The sequence below is a fragment of the Asterias rubens genome, chromosome 3 (genome assembly GCF_902459465.1).
Source record: "Asterias rubens chromosome 3, eAstRub1.3, whole genome shotgun sequence".
In the NCBI taxonomy this organism is placed as follows: domain Eukaryota; kingdom Metazoa; phylum Echinodermata; class Asteroidea; order Forcipulatida; family Asteriidae; genus Asterias; species Asterias rubens.
In genome coordinates this window covers 4,248,563-4,268,845 of record NC_047064.1, presented here as the reverse complement: position 1 = coordinate 4,268,845, position 20,283 = coordinate 4,248,563, and the positions used below count along the sequence as shown (strand labels likewise).

At 40.2% G+C, this 20,283-nt stretch overlaps 1 protein-coding gene across 1 annotated transcript in view; it reads left to right on the top strand.

The window, feature by feature from the left end:
* LOC117288398 (homeobox protein MOX-1-like) overlaps positions 1 to 18,071 on the top strand; it is a 34,475-nt gene extending 16,404 nt beyond the window's left edge. The window contains exons 3-4 of the mRNA XM_033769243.1: positions 8,517 to 8,692; positions 17,081 to 18,071. Of these exons, the coding sequence (XP_033625134.1) occupies positions 8,517 to 8,692; positions 17,081 to 17,362 (458 nt within the window). The 3' untranslated portion in view covers positions 17,363 to 18,071. The remainder of the gene's footprint in view (positions 1 to 8,516; positions 8,693 to 17,080) is intronic.
* Positions 18,072 to 20,283: the final 2,212 nt, after the last annotated feature.

Here is a 20,283-nt window from a genome sequence, read left to right as displayed (position 1 = left end):
GAAAACAGAACGAAGGTATTTTACAATTGTGTTCTTTTCCCTCCGACTTGAAGCCACTGGACACCTTTGGTTGTTATCAAAGACCAGTATTCTCACTTGAGAATAATAATTATTAGCATAAAACCTTCCTTTGTAACGAGTAATGAGGAGAGGTTGATGGTATAAAACATTGTGAGAAACGGCTCCCTCTGAAGTGCCATAGTTTTCGAGAAAGAAGTAATTATCCACGAATTTGATTTCAAGACCTCAAGTTTAGAACTTGAAGTCTCGAAATCAACCATCTAAACGCACACCAGTTCGTGTGACAAGGGTGTTTTTTCTTTCATTATTATCTCGCAAGTTCGATGACCGACTGAGCTCAAATTTTCACAGGTTTGTTATTTTATGCATAATATGTTGAGATATCAACTGTGAAGGGTAGTCTTTGACTATTACCAATAGTGTCCACTGCCTTTAACATTGTTTGTATTACCTTAGCTTCGATTCTATATACACAAACCCATGGCCACTTCTATGTATTACTAGATCTGGACTAACTCGGCTTTCCATCACTTTCATTTCGCGTCGGTTTTTCCCGGTATTTCGTAATTTATGGTGAGGTCAACCCCAATAAAATGCACACGCACAAAAAAAAATCAACGCCGCGCTGTTTTTTTGTTTTTGTTTTTTTTTATTTTGTCTAAAAGGAGTTGTTTATTGGATTCTGCGGCCTAACACGTCTGGAGTCAGGCAGGGCGCTGTTCATCCTCAAATATGTGTCTCTCTGGCACTTTTATGACTATATTGGCAATCAGATCAATAACGAAGGACAGTTTCGCTAGCGTCTATGGAAAGCTTCAGACGTCGTCCCTGGCTAGGATCTCTGTAAACTTCTTTCTTCTTTTCTCTTTTCTTCGAGAGAATTCAATCTCTGATTTTTCAGCCGCGGCTGCGAGGGGTAGTCGAGCTCGCCGCTGCACCTCCATGAATCAACTGTTAATATACGAGTCCCCATCGTCGCTAGGAATTATACCTCTGGTCAATGTATACCAACTAGACTAGACTTGACTCAAGTCCCATCCCGTGAGAGTCCTTTCATTTATTTTAGTCCCATCGCCTTACATCAGAAAACTCCCCCAATATTGTGCCACAGTATAGCTACATTTTGAGGGCTCAGGGACCTCTCGGACGTGAACGAGACTTGAATCAAGTCTAATGGTACACACTCTCCTTGTGAATGAACTGATTCTGCGGCATGTAGACCTACCCCCCCCCCCCCCTCTTCTTCTCGCCATAAATCTGTCATTATCTTGAGATGCTTTTACGGAGAATGAACTCTCGTACTACGTTTATTTGTTGGGTCCATGTTCGGTTCGTGGTTGAATGTTGATGGTGGAAATGTTAGTTGGGTCAGGAGTGTTCATGGTGCTTGGGATAATTATCTCGCACTATACAATATCGTTTCCATTTAAAGACACTGAACGCTATTGATAATTACTCAAAATAATTGTTAGCATAAAAACTAACTTGGTAACGAACAATGCAGATCTGTTGATAGTATACAAAATTGTGAGAAACGGCTCCCTCTGAAGTAACGTAGTTTTTGAGAAAGAAGTAATTTCTCAGTAAAATATTTGAATTTATTTCGAGACCTCGTGCGTGAGGTCTCGAAATCAAGCACGTATAAAGCACACAACTTCGTTGTGACAATGTTGTTTTTTCTTCCATTATTATCTCGTAACTTCGACGACCAATTGAGTTCAAATTTTCACAGGTTTGTTATTTTGTGAATACGTTGAGAGAAAACTAGTCTTTGACAAATACCAAAGGTGTCCTTTAATGCCTTTAATGTTTTTAAGGAGAAGCGCGTTTACACTATAAGTCAGGCTGTTTTGGATCTACTTCTCTTGCATTTCAGAGTATACTGTTCAAAAAAGGTCCTTGGAATCTACAACTCTAGGACCGTCTTTCAAAAGGTGGACATGATTGTCAGCATTAAAATGTACCTCCTATAAGAACTGGATCTCAGTGTCAGACTGTTTTGTCAGCAGTGGCTCTCAACCGCGAATAGTATTGAGTTCACTTAGCGTGTGTCGTAGCCAAGTTTCATAAAGCCTGTAAGCACAAAAATTTGCTGGGCATGACATGTCCTCCTTCATAAAAACAGGATTACCAACCAAATTTCCACGTGATTTTCAGAACAAGCAAACAGCAGCTGAATGCCAGCAACAAGCAATATGCAACAAATTAAAGTTTGGTTGGTAATCTTGTTTTTATCAAGGAAGAAATTTCATGTTAAGCAAATGTTTGTGCTTGGCAGCTTTATGAAAGTGGGCCCTGGTGCTTCTCAAAATATGCGTGTTTTTTGTAAAAGCTGTTGTGTACCTTTTTTCATGTGTGATTCACCCTTAATATTTGTGCTGGGGAAACAATATTACTCAAAACCTCATTTTCAACATGTCTTTTCCTTCATACGAGTCTGGGCTCTGTGAAATTGACAAGTCAACCTCAGATCGTGGAGATATTTCCATAAGTTGTCATCACTCATCGTTTTGTGCCTTCGAGGTGTAATGTAGATATACAGTATTTACCGCACTGCCTCGTCTTCTAACGGTTTACGCTGCAGGGGTATAGTGTCCGTACAACCATTTGGAGTGTTTTGGTAGTCAATGTGTAATCCAGCGGGAGTTGTTAGGACACTTTTGTAGTATTATTGGCGGTTTGTTTACTCCTGTAACTTTCAGTTCTTCTGTTTTTATGCACCTCGTTTCGTTTTTGTACCACTGTGCGGAGACTGGCGAATAGTGCCAGGAGAAGATACAACCAAGTGAAGTTGGTTGCTCGTTGAGGAACCTTGGAACGGGTATGGTAGCGTTCCACGTGGGCGCCCTTCAAAATGGCCGTCGTGTTTTCACTTCCGGCTGTGTTGGTCTTTAGAGTTGAAACAAATAAAAAATACACAATTTGTTGTATTTACATACGTGAGTAAAAACAAACGAAAATTGTAATCTTTAAAAGGTTATCTTTCAACTTATTGTTGTTGTTTGAAAAACGTCTCAAGAAATAGTATTTACAAGCGACATCCGCACAGGAATGATGCAGGCATATATGAGAGAGTACTTTAAGAAGGTATATAAAAGTGATCTGTTTATTGAACTGATATGTGACTATTACAGTCCCAATCATCCCATGACGGTAAAACTCGGACACTGTCAGGCCAACCATTTCGCCCATGTGTCTGTCTCGAGGTCGAGCTGGTGTGCCTGTCAGAGAGACACTCTTCAGGAGTCTGACAACCCGGGGAGGCAAAGCTTTCGAGGGGGTGCTTTAGCTGCTATGTATACTGCCAAATGAATCCATGAACTAATCCTCGATGACAGACTATTTGGAACAAATCTAGCCAGGCGTCTGTCTTGCTGGTTAATCCTAGCTTGGAAATAAAAGAAGGAAGAAAAAAAACCTTGAAGGAGGAGAGAAGAAATAAACAAAAATAAAGTAAATTTTTGAGTCAAAATATTAAATCGGTCAGTTAAATGCCCTAAGGCTGGGTGACCCGGGCATACTGTAAAACGATACCAGTTTACTTTCACTTCCGAGAGTGCAGCACAAAAATGGCGTGCAAGAATGCGCGGTAAATATTTGTGGACAAAATAGTTTTTTTGAAAAGTACATGTAGGCTAGGCCTAAATTGCCTTCGGCAAAACCAGGATCATTATCAACAATCAATGTCATGCTTCTAGTATTGGTTTTAAAAGTTAACGATTGCAATTCTGTTTTGTCCCAAATTCTGTTTTGATGACGAATCTTCGCGTAATATAATAATGTATGCGTTGATCAGACTTTGGCTTTTAGAAGGCTGTTTGATTTAATTTAATTTGATTTTATTTGATTCGAATTTCAAATTCAGATTTATATAAAGGAAAGGAAAGCTGAACTTGACAATTTCAGAACGTCACGATTCCATTGTTTTACCTGGCTCTTTCCACCTCACACACCTCACCCCTCCCATTGAAAATTCCACCCCCCCCCCCCATAATAAATCCTGTATATGCCTACTTAAAAAGTGCAGTGTTTAAAATGACAAGACCCATGTAGGCTGCTGGTTCACCACTAAGATAGTTCATGGAGGAATAGTTCGTATGTAGAATGCGGCTACCTTCAATAATACGTAGACCCCTGTATTCTAGTGTCGCTGCGAGGCACTCTCTTGTAAGCCCGTAGCGGTGAATATCCTGCTCCCGTGGGCATTCCGTTGAGAGGGGAACCAAAACTTGTGCTCAGTTCAAGATGGTTCAAGAAAGAAAAAACTCTCGCAGATGTTCACTCCGTCGACTGCATGTCTCTACCAATTTCCAAGTCCTTCATTTTGGGGTCTGACCTTTGACCTGTTACTGTCAAATCTTAACGGAATTGCGCCAGGCAGCAGGTTGTTGTCAACGCGGATATATGATGTCAGTTGTTGGCAGGGTAAAACAAAATTGCTGTTTAAAATGGGGGATTTATTTATCAGTTTCTGGAACACATGGCGTTTTGCATAAAATAACAAACCTGTGAAAATTGGTCGTCGAAGTTGCGAGATAATAATGCAAGAAAAAACACCCCTGTCACACGAACTTGTGTGCCTTTAGATGCTTAATTTCGAGACCTCAAATTCTAAATCTGAGGTCTCAAAATCAAATTCGTGGAAAATTACTTTTTTTCTCGAAAACTAAGGCACTTCAGAGGGAGCCGTTTCTCACAATGTTTTATGCCATCAATCTCTCCCCATTACTCGTTACCAAGTAAGGTTTTATGCTAATAATTATGTTGAGTAATTACCAATAGTGTCCACTGCCTTTAATCTGAAAGTTTAAACATTAATGGGAAAAGAGAAGTATTGTCTTTTTACGTATTGTATTAGATTTTTCTTTTTGGGAAAAGAACCATAACTTGTACTACTTCGTAGCAGAGATTTCATGTACTGTAGGCATACGTGGTGTATACCGCAAACCTTACTACACTGTTATTACATAGTTGTTCTCTTTTCCAAATGACACTGACGACCAAAGTGTTTTTCATTCAATGTAATTTTTTTTATGTAGGCTATAATAATCAAACTCAAATATTACACGACAGTAGTTAAAAAGACGAAGATAATGATTGTAAGTGATAAAAACCAGGTTAAAAACTACGATATATCGTACTCTTTAAAAGAACACAGAGCAGTATGTTCCCCCGCCCCTCTTCCCCCAGTCAACACACCCCATTGTTGTAAGCAGTTTGTTCCTTTTTGTTTTCGGAAATTGGTAAATATTAATAACATCCGCTAAAGTCCCTCCTGAGCTCGCTGTAAACCCATATCACATGTACCTGGACCTCGCTAGCGTATAAATCATTTTTGTGTTGGGGAGACGTAATTTATTGTTCCACAAAATATTAAGACCTGAAGTACAGCTGTTTTGTTGGGGACATTATTTTTGGACATTTTGAAATTGATATCATGGCGGGGTTCCCAATTTTTGTAGAGTAGCCAAATTGTTTAACAAATTGATCACTTGAAATGATTAACCTTGGAGAAAGACTTTGCTATCCAGTTTCAGTCCACGATATTAAACCAAAGAAAGTGCATCACAAAATGTTACATAATGTAAATCGTTTGGAGGGAACGTAAGAAGAAAAGCTTGTAGACAATGGTCCTAAAAAGGATAGTTATTGATCTATGGGTCGGAACATAGAGTAACAAGACGATAACTTTGTGCATTTACCACGTGTCATTTTGGGTTTTTTTATTTAAGAAGTTTCATATAGCTATTTGTTTTTTTTGGGGGGGGGTAAATAGTGCGAACCGTCCCATATTTCCATGAACATCCTAAGGCAGATCAAATTTGTTATAGTTACAGTTTGGTATCTATCATTTAAGAATTTAGAAGTTTTTAAGTCAATGGTTATTTTGCGTGAGACATTTTAAATTGTTCCCTAATCTTGTACGGCTTTAATTAGAAATCAAACTTTCAAAACGCTTTAAATATAATATGCACATAAACTAACCACATTTTTTTGTTGAGCAGACAACCGAAAGCTCAAAGTATGTCTCTATTTGGCTATAAAACTCTCATTTTGTCGTTGAACTTCAAATCTCACCCGCACAGTCGCAGAACAGTTACGGGTGACTGGCAGCGTGTCAGCACCCGCTAATAACGGGGGAGTCGTGTTGCTTATGCACCGCGGCTTTGCGTTCATGCGCCCCGCTAACCAGCAGCGGGTTGAGCGTGTATACCTACTTGGTTGTGGTGACTGGATGTTCTTTGCTCTATACTTCGTTGTGGTGACTGGATGTTCTTTGCTCTATGCTGGCCGCATGCAAAGCAGACAGGTCGAGCGTGTCGATGCCCCCTAAAGTTTTTACACAGGCTACTTTGGGCAAGATTTTCAGGGATAATATTCATGAGGGTTTGGTTTTGATAGATTGATAATGCGCAGGGAGCTTTGACAAAATTTTGGTTGTCTAGTGAAAATATTCAGTTGATGAGTTTAATATTACCGGAAGTTGATGAAATTTCTGGGTTGTTATTTTTGTGTACAGAGCCCGATTTCATAAAGCATGTTAGCACAAAAGCTTGCTTAGCCTAGAAAACACTACTAACAATAGGTTACCAGCCAAAACTCCGTACATTTACCATTGATGTGACTGGTACCACCCCACTACTTTCTTGCTGAGCAAAGGCATTTATTTGCTTAGCAGAATTGTCCGCTAAACAGCTTTATGAAAAAGGGCCCATATCCTAAACTTCAATTTCTTGTCGACTGTTTTAAAGCAGATTTTTTTTTACAGTGTTGCTTTTTAAATTTTATATTAACTTCATTGAACCACAAGCAATACGCCTAAACAATTTTTGTCTGAATTGTTTCTTTTCTTTTCTTTTGAAATCAATAAATACTGAATAGTTAACCCGCATTGTTCCCATGATTTTACTGACACAGTGTCAGCAAGGGGATCATTAAACATTTGTGTGACCTTTGGACAGTTTCATTTTCTTTTGAAACTCAGAACCTGTCACTGTCAGAAAAGGTGCGTGGGGAATATCTCGCACACAATAATTATTTTCTGCAGTTTCTTTGTGCAAATTCGGGTTCCATATTTCAAGACAACCACATCAGATGCCAACGAACCGTGCCTATATACTATAAACCCAAGTGGTGTGTCCAATAAATATACATGTTGGTAACTTTAGGCCTATGTTATTCATCCCTTGTGAATTTAGTAAAGTCATTTGAGTAGCGTCTGCAGGCCGCTGCAACACTAACCAGTAGTATAGCCTACCATAACCCGAACCCGAAACTTGTTGTCATTTTGCAATAATGAATCATAGAATAACATTGGTTTCTTGTTTCAAATATAATCAGGACCCTTAATGAAAAGGAATGGACCCTAGCTGTTTGATAACATAAACATGGAAAGTGTTTTAGGCGGGGGGACACCAACTTGACAACAACAAAAATAGATTGGCACGCGTCGCGTTCGTGACCGCAAGGCACTCATAAACAAGAGGCGTTAATTTCTCGCGCCACTTCGCTCCCCCTTAAATTTTTACACCACTGTTACACTGTGAAAACAATAAGCGAGTATTTGGGCCGATTGATTGTGCAAGGGTTGGAGAAGACAGAGTGTCAAATACACCGGTGGTGTAACAGCATTAGTGATGTTGTAACAGCTGCCCAACTCTGACAGGAATATGTGTTCGGGTCTTCTTGGGATTTGGAGGGGGGACACAACACACTTGTGCCGTCATGTCCAGCAACAGCATTTTGGGTATTGTAACTTATTGGTATCCCCTTACATCAGATTGTGTGAACTGAGCAGAATCACACACACTCGGTGAAATAATATTTGGAAATAAAACCTATACTTTCATTGCTCCGGACATGATTGTTTACTTTATTCATTTCATACTTGGAGGCAAAATGGGGCATAATGAAACAGACCATTGGAAATTATGATGCGGCTACAAATGTTGCTAAGGGTGTTGCTGAGGACGTTATATGATACTTTGACGCTTGATAACGCGGTGGGCCAGTGGTAGCCGCAGCCGTAGCTGTAGCCATGGCTGCCAGTTGGTAGACTGGGCCTAGCTCAAGTTTTATACTGGCGTTGGAATGATTACCAAAAACTCATGGTATAAAACCTGACGCTTACTTCAAACATACAGCATATTCAGGGCCCAATTCAGGACACAGTAACAAGTTGCTTAGCAACAAAAAAATGCTTAGCAGATACAGGTTACCAGCGAGACAAATATATAATGTAATTTGTATTCCTCGTGACTGGTTCCCTGCTAAAAATCTGTTGAGCAGAAAAATATGCAGAATCAAAACAATCGACACAAAACCTCCCGAGCACAATGAAACTTTTTCCTGGAAAAAGTGGGTTTCCAGAAGGTAAAAAAGTGTATTTACTTGCGACTGAGTCCCTGCTAGGAATTTCTGCTGTTTAGCTGGAGATATGAATTATGTTCATGATAGTTTAATATAATATTGTTTTTATTTGCTTTTGATTGCAGGCAATAGCGGAGATCAGGGGTACAAACTCGACCTGAACTCGAAACCAAGGAAAGAGCGGACGGCGTTTACCAAAGACCAGATCCGGGAGCTTGAGACGGAATTCAGCCACAATAACTACCTTACGCGCCTGCGCAGATACGAAATAGCAGTCACGCTCAACTTGACAGAAAGACAGGTACAATATATTAATTATTTATTTATTTGTGTTTTTACCGGATTGATAAGGATAAAGAACATCATTAAACCTTGAATTTTAGAAAGCTGAATGAGTAGCCTATGGAAGGTCATGCTAGAACCATTTTTGTCTGTGAAATATTTCAATCTGAAATGAAGTCACATTCGAGAAAACTGCCTGATTTCGGTTGATGTAACCAATTAAGGGTGATGTGTTTTTATGCTGGAAAATGTGTATGGTTGTTCACTACTCTTGACTCGCACAAAGGATTGAGCAAAAATTGCCACAGGTTTGTTGCTTCATGCATGATTACACAATCGGCTTACCACTCATGTGAAATGTCTTTGAATTTAATATGATTTTGCATTCAAGGCGAAACTGTTTGATAAATACGGTGGATTTGTGGAAAAACCAAGTATGGTTTGAAAAAGTGGAGTTGGGGAAACAAGTCATGCCAGTCAGAGTTTCGTGGTGTTCTGAGGGAATATAGAGGACGCTTTGCTCGCTGGATTTGCTTCCGAAAAGAATCCAAAGTCTGGAAAGAGTCAAGGAAGTTGGTATTGATTTTGAGGGCCATGACGTTTCGATTTCATGTAAGATTTTTGACATATGTGACCTTAAGGCGATATATAAATACAGACTGTGACAATATGTTGGTAATGTAAACATGGCTATGTTCCTCAGATTATGTGTTGTAATCATTTATACATAAATCGTACTGTTGCCCGATACCTCATGGATGAAAGGCGATTGCCTCCATGCCCCCTTGACATTGCCTTGGTGCCCTTGAAATGTTCCGATGTAGAAATTTGAAATGTCATCTTAAGGGTGTTCTTTACCAAAACGAAAATGCGTTGGTGACATTGCCTTTTTAAAAACAAAGCAATCAGACAAAATAATTAGCTTGCCCCCCCCCCCCCCCCCCCCGTGCACCCTTACCAATTCAGACTCACAGGATGTTTGTGTGATCAGGGCACTCCGCGGAGCAAGGACCGCGTTGTCACCCTTTCGATTGCCCGGCTCCATGCTCAGTCTCCCCACTCTTGCTTCCCTCTTCGTCGTGTCATTCAGTGAGAGCATTCACGGAAGTAAACTCAACTTGAGACCCACCTCTCATCACTCCATCCACTCTGTCTCGTTTCTTGAACAGGGCGGCAGCGCGGCTTTTTCGGCTGATGTTTTTTCGCCATCGCTCTGTTCCCGCTCTTTTTGAGAAGAGCGCCATTGATTAATAAAAGTGCTCCACGGTAAACCTTATTCACAGTGCAAAAAAAAGTGGTACACATTTTCTGTCATGAAATTTGTTCATTCGTCGACGGCAACTTCACTTGATGCAAGTTTAATTGCAACTGAGGGCATCCGTACACGTTTAGGTGTTAAGTCATGTCACCCAGTCAATGCACGTTAATGGTCGCAAGAATGTTCGAGGTTTCGGCACAATGCTCTTGAAGATCGAAAATGCGATATGGACTGAACATTTCAGCACATCGTGTTGAGTTTTTGAAAAAAGCTACTATGGTGTTCAACGCTGTTCTAGTAATGTGAAGACAGCAGTTGTTGTTCGGGTCAATTACAAAATGGTTGCTTTTGTCTGAAATTGTTACACAACTGATCGAACTTGTTAATGCATATATTAAGTTGTGGGCCCAATTGATTAGTTCAAATAATATCCATTCAATTCACATTTGTTTCCATGTTGTCAAAAACACAGCATTTCAGAATGCATTTACAATGTAATAGCGAACAGAGTAGTGTAAGTTAAATACAGTCAAAGAAAAGAAACAGTACGGAGGCCGACATTCAACATAAATGACTGGTCGAATTGTTAAACAAATTCTGCAAACACATAAATTTCAAAGAAGCAGTATCTTCATTTGCTTTTTCTTTTCCCCTCTTGTTATATGCAATTTAGAAATCATTCAAATCGAGGCCTATCTGTGAACATTGGTAAAACCCTCCTTCCCCCTCAAACTACTCAAATGATTTGCGGTGTGCAATCAATTCAAAAGTATGTCTCTACGCGTGGAGTTCTAAGGCAAATCATAGTCAAATGGAATTGCCTCTGTCGGGACTAAAAAAGGACACAAGTTACGTCTCAAAATGGGGAAAAATGCCACATCATGATATCTACAATTACGTCTTAGATTGTCGCGTAATAGTGATGTAGTATACGTCTCAGTACGTCCCCGTAATAGATTATGTAAACGTGTAACGGAGTCATTATAACATACAGGGAACGATTTCGTCCACAATTTCATACAATGTATATTTGATTTGATAGTTTGACCAAAACGACGATCATTATTGGCGTAATGCTTTTGACGGATGAATCCGTTAATACGATCTACTGTTAAATCCATTTCCGGATTTTGAATGAAGGCGGTTTTTTTCCTTGTCGTTTTTTTAAAGGGATGAGACACCTTTTAACGAAATAAGTATCTAAGTGCTTAATTGATGACCCTACAAAAAACACAATAAATCAGTCACTTGTCCATATATATATAAAAAGTAATTTTTTATAATTTAAATTAAATATGTTACAGTGAAATTGGGGGGGGGGGTGTCTTGTTTTTGGAACTTCCATATTTTTCAGGCTGCTGTCCAACTTTTCACCTTATTTGGTGATCGCTCTCAAATGCAGACAGCGTTTGATGAGCTAATTGTCGGGGTTATTTCTAAACATTGGTTTTGTCAAATATTGTTATTACATTGAGATTTGTTGTAAGCCTACCAATTTTGTATTAATCCGAAATTTAATTTTGTTGGCGAAAACCAAGTTTCCAATCAAGGAAAACACCCAAGGTTGGATGTAGTCTATAATGATCATTCCAGGAATTGATAAAATAAGGACTACGGTTGAGTGTGAATGTCTGCATTATCGCTCCAGACTTTCCAAAATCCGCAGCACAAAAGAGCGCGGTACTCTGTTTTTAAAAGCAGATTCTGTGAAAAGAAATCAACTTTTAAATTGAGGGAAAAACCCTCAGGTGCGCTTTTGTGTAGAATGTTTATTACTGTAATTCACGAATATGCCTAAGGGTTATGGTAAAGTCTAAGAAAACTATGGATGTCTGTGTTATCGTTTCGGACTTTCAAAATAGAAATACCCGCGGCACGAACGAAAAAGCGCGGTGCTCTCTTTTTAAAAAACAAATTTCTAATTCATTAAAAATGTAAATCCAAAAATTACAAGAGAAGATCCCTTTAATCTCAAGGCTCCCAATCCAGAAGGCGATTGGCTCTAATTTGAGAGACACCTGGAAGGTTGAAGGTATGGATTCTAATTTTAGATGCCGAGTACACAACTCCTTCTCGACCATCTCGAATCACAAACACGAGAGAATCCACGGCTGAGAAATTTATTCCATATCCGCTGAGAGGTCATGAGATCAATGAGAATACCATCGCCCCTCTGCAACCTCCTTCTCCCTGTGGTATCAATTTGTAAGAAGAAGAAACATAAGTTAAGACTGTTGCGTTTCAAGACATCAGCGAGCAGTTTTCTTAATCACTCCAATTATTGGATTAAGCTGGATTACTTGAACCCATAAATAACAACCTATTGGCTGGCAGTTGTCTGCACGCACGTTGAAGGTACTTGGTTCCTTCTCTCGGAACCATATGGATCCGGAACCATGTGGATCCGGCTTAGGCTTGGGGCTCTTTTCAAACCTCGGCCTGGGCTCCGGTTCCATAAATAACAACCGATTGGCTAGCAGTTGTCGCACGCACGTCGAAGACACTTGGCTCCTTTTCTCGGAATCATATGGATCCGGAACCATTTGGATCCGGCTTAGGCTTGGGGCTCTTTTCAAACCTCGGCCTGGGCTGTGGCTCCATAAATAACAACTTTTTGGCTATAGCAGTTGTCTGCACGCACGTTGAAGACACTTTGGTTTCCTTTCTCGGAACCATGGATCCGGCTTAGGCTTTGGGGCTCTTTTTAAACCTCGGCTTTGGCTCCTGTTCCGGCTGTAACTCCCTTGTCAATTTGTTTAGCAGGGAACATTATGCACGGTGTTTCCAACATCAAATGCAGCCTGAGACAGAGGTGAAGAAAGTATTATTCCAATCACGCGTTCTTTACTTGCTTTGGTAACTCTCCTAATCAACGTTGTTTTCCCGCCAATATTTTGTTCACAGTGACCATCGTGACAGAGTTGTGCGTTACGTGAAGAGACTAATAGTGGTGAAAACTCACAAGATGTAGTCCGGGCTTTATATAGTTTAGAAAATCTTTCGCCGTTTCAAGCTTACACCGTCATGGTCTATATTCTGTTCAAGAACGATAGATGTATCCTTGAGAGAGGGAAAAAAAAGCATGCGACAACATTTTCGATTGGTTCACTCAAGATCTGCATCAAGTGCCTTTAAACTTTGAAGAAATGCTCGTTTCGATAGTCCTAGTTATATCTTGTATATAACGTATATCTTTTAATTTCTGTTTGGTTGTTATTTCTGCTTCGGAGTAACAATTATTTTGTAGATAAAAATTAATGTTTATAGGCAAGAACGTCTCAGTTAAGATGAAATAGTTGTATATTAAGGAAGTATCATTATTTTTGCAGCTCTCAGTTTTGTGTTTTGGGGCCTACTTGTGTTTTTGCGCGTCTCAACTAACCACAGTAGCTGAACAGCAAGACGAATCTTCAATGAGTAAACACGCGCAGTCTGAGACCGATTTGGGCATGGTATGACTTACTCGGTCTAGTATCTCCCCATCCATTGCAACAAGATTTTGTCATTGCTTAAAATAAGCAATGATGTATGAAATACACGAGATGTTAAAGCGATACTTTGGCTGATTAAGTAACCGCCCTGGCATTTGGCGTATTTAATGCGACGCAGCTTTGTTGTTTGTCTAGTACGACTGGCTACATTATATCAACCCACGTGGCTTCCATAACGTCAAGTTCATGTAATATAAGCAATTCGTGGATTATACACTGGAGGATTGGGTCTTTATGACGATGATCGGGTCTCATTGGGACCTTTTGACTTGTGACTCATCATAGCAGCGCCGTCTATACCTCTAGTGTATCATTACCTCTCCATGCGAGACGCCAGGACACCAGACCTGCTCTATACGCTCCCAGCAATCATGCTGACATAACTGATCGTCTGTACGGCCGTAGGGATATGCTGCTCGTCCCCCTAACCATATGTTCTAATGTCGTTCATGAACATCGAGCAGGCAGACCGTACAAGGGCGAGCGAGGTCCCGGGGGAAATGGTCTTGGTCAACGGCGTGTTTCTCCGCTTTGCTGTGCCCGTGCCGCCGGCGCCATTACCGATACACTTAATTGGTCAAATTATAGCTTACATTAACGGGGCGAGACGAACTGCATCGGTTTGCTCTCAGATCACGGCGCAAAGAAACGTATGGATAAGATTTAATTTGAGCAACTTGGGTGACAGTTTCGACTAATTACAACCTTCTCGTATTTTCATTAATTTCCCTGTAGAGACAAGATACTATGAACCCCCGACCTTTTGTTTTATAGTGTCATAATTGTTTGTTTTACAACTTTGTATTATTTTGGAGTGATATATTTTGAGACGTGTCTCGACTTCGTTTATGTTATTGCAATGATGTAATTCGCAAACAATCATCTTGGATTAATCGCACAAAATGTAACTTGGCAAGCAACAAATATTTGTGCAAAACTCTCTCGGGCGTGGCAGATGTTTTTTCAAGTTTTTCTTTTTTGTCTGTTTTGATGGGTCGGTTGTTGTTTGTTTGTAAATTTTATTGTTGAGGTTCTCTTGAAGAGAGGGTAAATGCATAAAGACTGGGTATAGTTTGTTTGCTGGAGGAAACTAATGTGACATTCTTGAAGGTCTAATCATTGCAATTGGTGCTTTCGATTTTAAAATGTGATGTCGGTATGCATGTTGGAATGTTGTTACGATCATCAATCTAAAAAAAAAAAAAACTTTTTCACTGACTTCATGTTGTCCTGACTTTTTTTTGTGAGACGTATAGCGTTGGAGTTATTAAAGTGTATCAACATTTTCAATTTTGCAATCCGAATTTACTTATTTTCCTGTAAATAATTTCGTGTATTTATGTCGATTGGGTTTATACAGATTGCGGCAATCAAAACAAGCAATGGTGATTAATTTGGGGTTCTTCAAACGACTTTTCTCGACTATGACAATATTTCAGGCAGAAATATGTCTCTGGGGATTACAGGATTAGGACTTCAAAATGTAAACAGCTGCTAGACCAATCACGTGCACTCGCCCACGTGATCAGATAACTCCCATTCTACAATAAACTTTGGATCTTTGTTCAAATTAGAACTAAATTAAAAATTTCTCCTCTAAACTTGTCATTGTTTTGAAGGCATAGCCCCAGTTTGTCTCCAGGACCGATAGTTCACATATATTGTTCCTTCGTGAAATTTGTTCCAAATCAAAGCTCATTCCAAGTAGCTGCAAAATGAACTGTGTTTGTCTAAGGGGCAGTTTCAAAAATCGCTTTAAAACTCGTATATTATATATTCACCGTTGATCAGAAGTTGCCAGTGTCGTTTTGTATCTGGTTGAATGTATTCCTTATAAGTGAATACTTCGCAGTCCGGATATGCGCTAGAACTATACGCAAAAACGGTAATGTGAACTTTTTAAACATTAGCCTATTGAGATTGAGTCAAAAAATGTTTACCAATTTACATACATGTATCATGTAATTCTTCAAAAAAAAACTCCAAGCACCTACACTGGGGTCACTGTCCTTGGCATTGATATCAAATTTCATTTTGCTGTACAGTATCTTCCTCCATGGTATTACACCACTCTTCTTTAGTTTCAAGATGGTGTAGAAAAGTTGACATCTTGAGTGTGAAAAGTCTTATTATGTAACAGTATCCGCTCCGTGTCATTTGTTGGCCTATAATTCCCTTCGCACCTTACCGGGGCCGGTGTCGGCGCACTCCGCCGTCGATCCGTACGTGCCAACCCCGCATTCTCTCCCCTAAATTCCCGGTGACTTTATCGACGTAACCGGTCATCAATCTTACTTTTGCCAAATTAGTGTCACAATCTTCGGCATTTATTGTGTTTATAATGTGATATGGGTGACATGGCGTGTTTAACCTCAACTCAATTTGGGACTATTTTGATTTTTAAAGGCTGTTTTGTTCTTCACCGTGTCACTCCGGTCTTCTCCACCGGGTTTGGGGTCAGCGTAACTCCCGCATCATTCCCCCAGTACGTGACTCTCCACTGCCCTTTGGCACATGCTCGACAAATTTTCCTTTGGGTGAAGGGTTTTTCCTGAAACATTTATTGCACCCAAGAAAAATAACTTTGATTTATTCACATCGCCAGGTTTTTCGCAAACAAGGGACCATGAAGATATGCGATAAACACGGTACAATGTATGATGGTAACAGAGCGAACATGGGTGTTATACTCTCGCGCCTTGCCTGTGAAATGTCCCAGGCGACGGTAGCATACCAAGCTACGAAGGCAACATGATTCATGAATTAGTATTGTACAAAAAGACTATCCTTAGCTCGATGTTTTAGGATGTTGTTAGAAATCATAGGCAATATTCACCTTGTCTTCCGATCGCGATGGTGTTTTTACGTTGGCTTGATTTTCGTCAAAGCATGGAGGTAGGATCCTCCACGGGTCAAAAAAACAATCTATATTACCAAGATTATTTTGATGAGGCAAGCCCGTACAATGTTTATTTCGGCATGTTTTGCTTCTGAACAGAATGCAGAACATGACTGTGATCGAAAGACATATATTTTGTTAAAACGCTGGCACGATATGTAAAAGTCATGTTTACCAACAAACACATACAAACAAGTTTACCGGCCAAAATGCCATAATCAATAGTCGTTGTGATTTGCTTGGTACCCCGCCTCACCCGATTTCACAAGTTGTTCTGCTTAAATTGATTTAGGCCTTACTCTCACCTTTCGTTTATTTATGAGGCCTTTCTCACCCCTCGATGAGACAAGGGCCCCTTTCTTTACCCTTTGCGAAACTATGTTTAATTCGAAATTTCTCTATGGTTCGATGGTTCGACTACTGCTGGTGTCTTACCAACCGCTACTCCCAAATCAAAAGAGGGCGCTATTTAAAATCAACATGAATTCCCTTGTGGCACTATTTATAGGCATTGTTTAAACTACAGCTTGATGGCTGCGTCGGCGTGTGATAAAGTATGGTATGTTTTTAGCGTCGCCCTTGGCAAAAATGTTGAGAAATTCTCAGCTCCTAAACCTGTCTTTAGTAACTAAGCCCGATTCTTCTCATCAGAACAGTTTTCTTTGATAAAAAAACTGGCAACTGGTTCCTGTGTTCTCAATGCCTCAAGTCGGTTTTATTTGTAATAATGAAGTTGTATTCTGTTGTTGTTGTTTGTAGGTAAAGGTGTGGTTTCAGAACCGACGTATGAAGTGGAAACGATGCAAAGGAGCCCGCGACAAGGACCTAGCCGAGAAGCGACTTCAGGCCATGGAAGCCAAAATCGGTCTCCCACCCGGCAGCTCTAGCGCCCTCACCGCCGGAGGAGCGACCATGCCCGGACACGTGATCACGTCTAGGAACGGACTCAGAAGCCCACACGAGATGAACGGATACCATGAGGACAGCGGTGGGCTGAGTCCGCCTGATAGCTACGGGAATCCCGAAACCGATTTCAAGTGAAGATTATGTTTTTTTGTCGGACTTTGACTGTTGGTAACTCTAACTCTTACCATTTTAAAAAAAGCACCCGCGTTTATAAACTCTCCTCCTTTGGCTCGGGTCTTGTATATAAACCTTGGAAGATGAAGTCATCATCGGCTGTGAGGAGAAACAAGTTGCTAGGCCCTTCTTCGCTCCTCCTCCATCAATGCATATGATCCGCTCTGTGCACGAGCAGTTCGAGGTGCACTCCAGACACTCATCCTGCCGCTGGCAAATGAGAATGAGGACATAGTTGCTAGGACCTTCTTCGCTCCTCCTCCACCAATGCATACCTGCTCTGTGCACGAACAGTTTGGGTGCACTTCATAAAACTCATCCTGCCGCATAAATGAGGACATACTGTACTTCAATAACTCTTGTCATCTTCAGTCCCCTGCCGCTGGCATGAGGACTGGCATTTCAAACCGAAGTTCATTTCGCTACACTTCCATTGTGGTTGTTGACTTGTGGAATCTGTGTTTATTTCATTGTTGGGGCATCAACAACTTAGCTAGTTGTCGTCGCTAGAGGGCCGAGACAGTGATGATCTCGTTGCAGACAGGTCAACGATGTTACTTGTAGCCACATGAACATGTGATAAGTCCAAAGCCCGGATTCAAGGAATCTTACGAAGACGAGGTGCAACTGGAACTTAATCAAATAGCGTCATAGTGCTTGTCCCCAAACTGACACATCTTCATCAGTACTACCACTCTCCGATGACTCACAAAGAAGACAAAAATTCACCATGAATAGATATTAACCACTTTGGTACGCTTCCATCTCAAGCTAGCGTAGGGCCTACTAGTCACACGAAGCAACTGTGTTACAGGCAACTTGGAGGCAACGTACAGTGCATGCTACAGGACCAGTCTGGCAGCACAATGAGTCATTGTTCTTATTTAATCCAATTCAAACTCACATTTATTTCCATGCTTCATGAAAACGGTACACAACCACAAGCCATAACAGTAAATTATAGAGACTGAAGTAACCAATAAACAAGGTTCTTGTGCAAGGCAAATGATATACTAATAAAGTATGGGGGCATCATCTAGAAGCCGAGGCTTGTTCGAACAACATCTTACGGTCAACAACAACAAAAACATTGACATGTGAATGGCATTTTTTCTCAAGATTGCTTGAAAATGGTTGCCTGTAAATTGAAGATGCCTTGTGTGACATGGCCCTAACTTGTTGGTGTAGCGCCCTTAATGTCTTAACATCCGCCTAACGGCAAGCACACGGCCTAGGTACATGTTTGGGGCTACATTTAGGTCAGGCTACATTTAGGGCTCGGGCTACATTTAGGTGCCGCACACACGGCTAAGGGTGGACCTTTAAAATATAGATAATTTCTGTTCTCATGAACTTAACATAAAAAACCGAAAACGTCAATACTCAATAACTGTAAATAATGTATTTGGATGACAATCGGCCTTTACTACTTGTCAGACTCCCAGTTGTTGAATAATCAAACAAAATATTTCAAATGGTTGTCAAGTGTTTATAAATATTTGCTGCATAGCAAAACGTTTCTCTATAGTGCAAAAAAAATGAAATGTTTTCAATGATCCCACACGATTCGGTGAAGGGTCAAAAAATACCCATTTTTGCTTTTCATTGATTCACACAGAAAGGGGAAATGTATATCAAACTTGGGAGAAATTGTCGTGACTTTCTATTTTAGTTGACGATGTGTGCCTAATAAGTCTGCTTACAAATCTAGGATTTCTTTCTCGTTCAGATTTAATGGCTGGCATTAATTGTTAAACTTTGGTAACCAGTAGAGTTACGTGTGACTCATCAAGTGGAGGCTTTTGAGCGCTAGGTGGCAGCAGACTCGGGTAAACTTCAAATAACGCTTAACTCGTTCTGAGTGCCCATCACAGTGGGTTTTACCTGGTAAGGGCCGCTGCCGCACATGACGTCCCAACAGTCTTCAACTGAAGTATCCATCGGGAGCTCCGGCCATGTAGTAGTTTGGATCTCGTCAAAATGTACATTTGTTTTACCCATTTAGTGCATCTTCCAGGCCTTATTACTATGAGTGTGGTGGAATGTAAATACTAAACATCGTCTTACGGGACGCTTATTTAAAAGAAAAAAAAACAGTACAATTTTTGTTATGTAAAGATACATGTGATATATTTAACGCTTAGTACACAGGCCTCTTGTTTTAAAACAGTGTCCAAAATCAAGAATAAATTTATGTCTGTGCTTCATGTATATGACGTCATTTTATATATGCCTACTCCAAATCTAGTACTCATAACTAAGACAGTGTATTCTTTTCAAAAACTTGTGATTCTTTTAGTTTGAAGGGACAAGGGATGGGAGATTTTTATTCAAAGTGATTCGTTTTGTTAGACCTAGTGTTGGTGCGTCCATCCAACACTTGCATGAGTTCGGTGAGTGACTACACTTTGAAATTGTTGATCCAGAGTTTTGTTTGTTAAGTCTAGCATTTAAATGTTTGATCCAACGCAAAAAGGGTTAATTCAACAATTTAAGTACTATTTCAACAATTTCTCAAAAATATTCCTTGGTATTGTTGGATCAGCGTTTTAAACGTTAAACTGGCACTTAAATTGTTGACTGAATACTTTAAAATGCTGGATTCAACATGTAAAATGCTGGATTCAACACTTTCAAAGTGTAGTCACTCACCGAACTCATGCAAGTGCTGGATTCAACTCTTTAGTTTTTAGAGTGTATTATTATCGCAAACTGTGCTCACTAGACTGTACGCACGACCCAACGCACAATGGTGATTGAAGCGATGTAACATCTGAACAAACTTGTGAGAGACGTTAGGTGACAGCAGACATAACAGGTTCTATTTTGTTCATTAATTATTACGACTGCGAACTTTTGTGAGGATGCGCACAAGAGGAGAG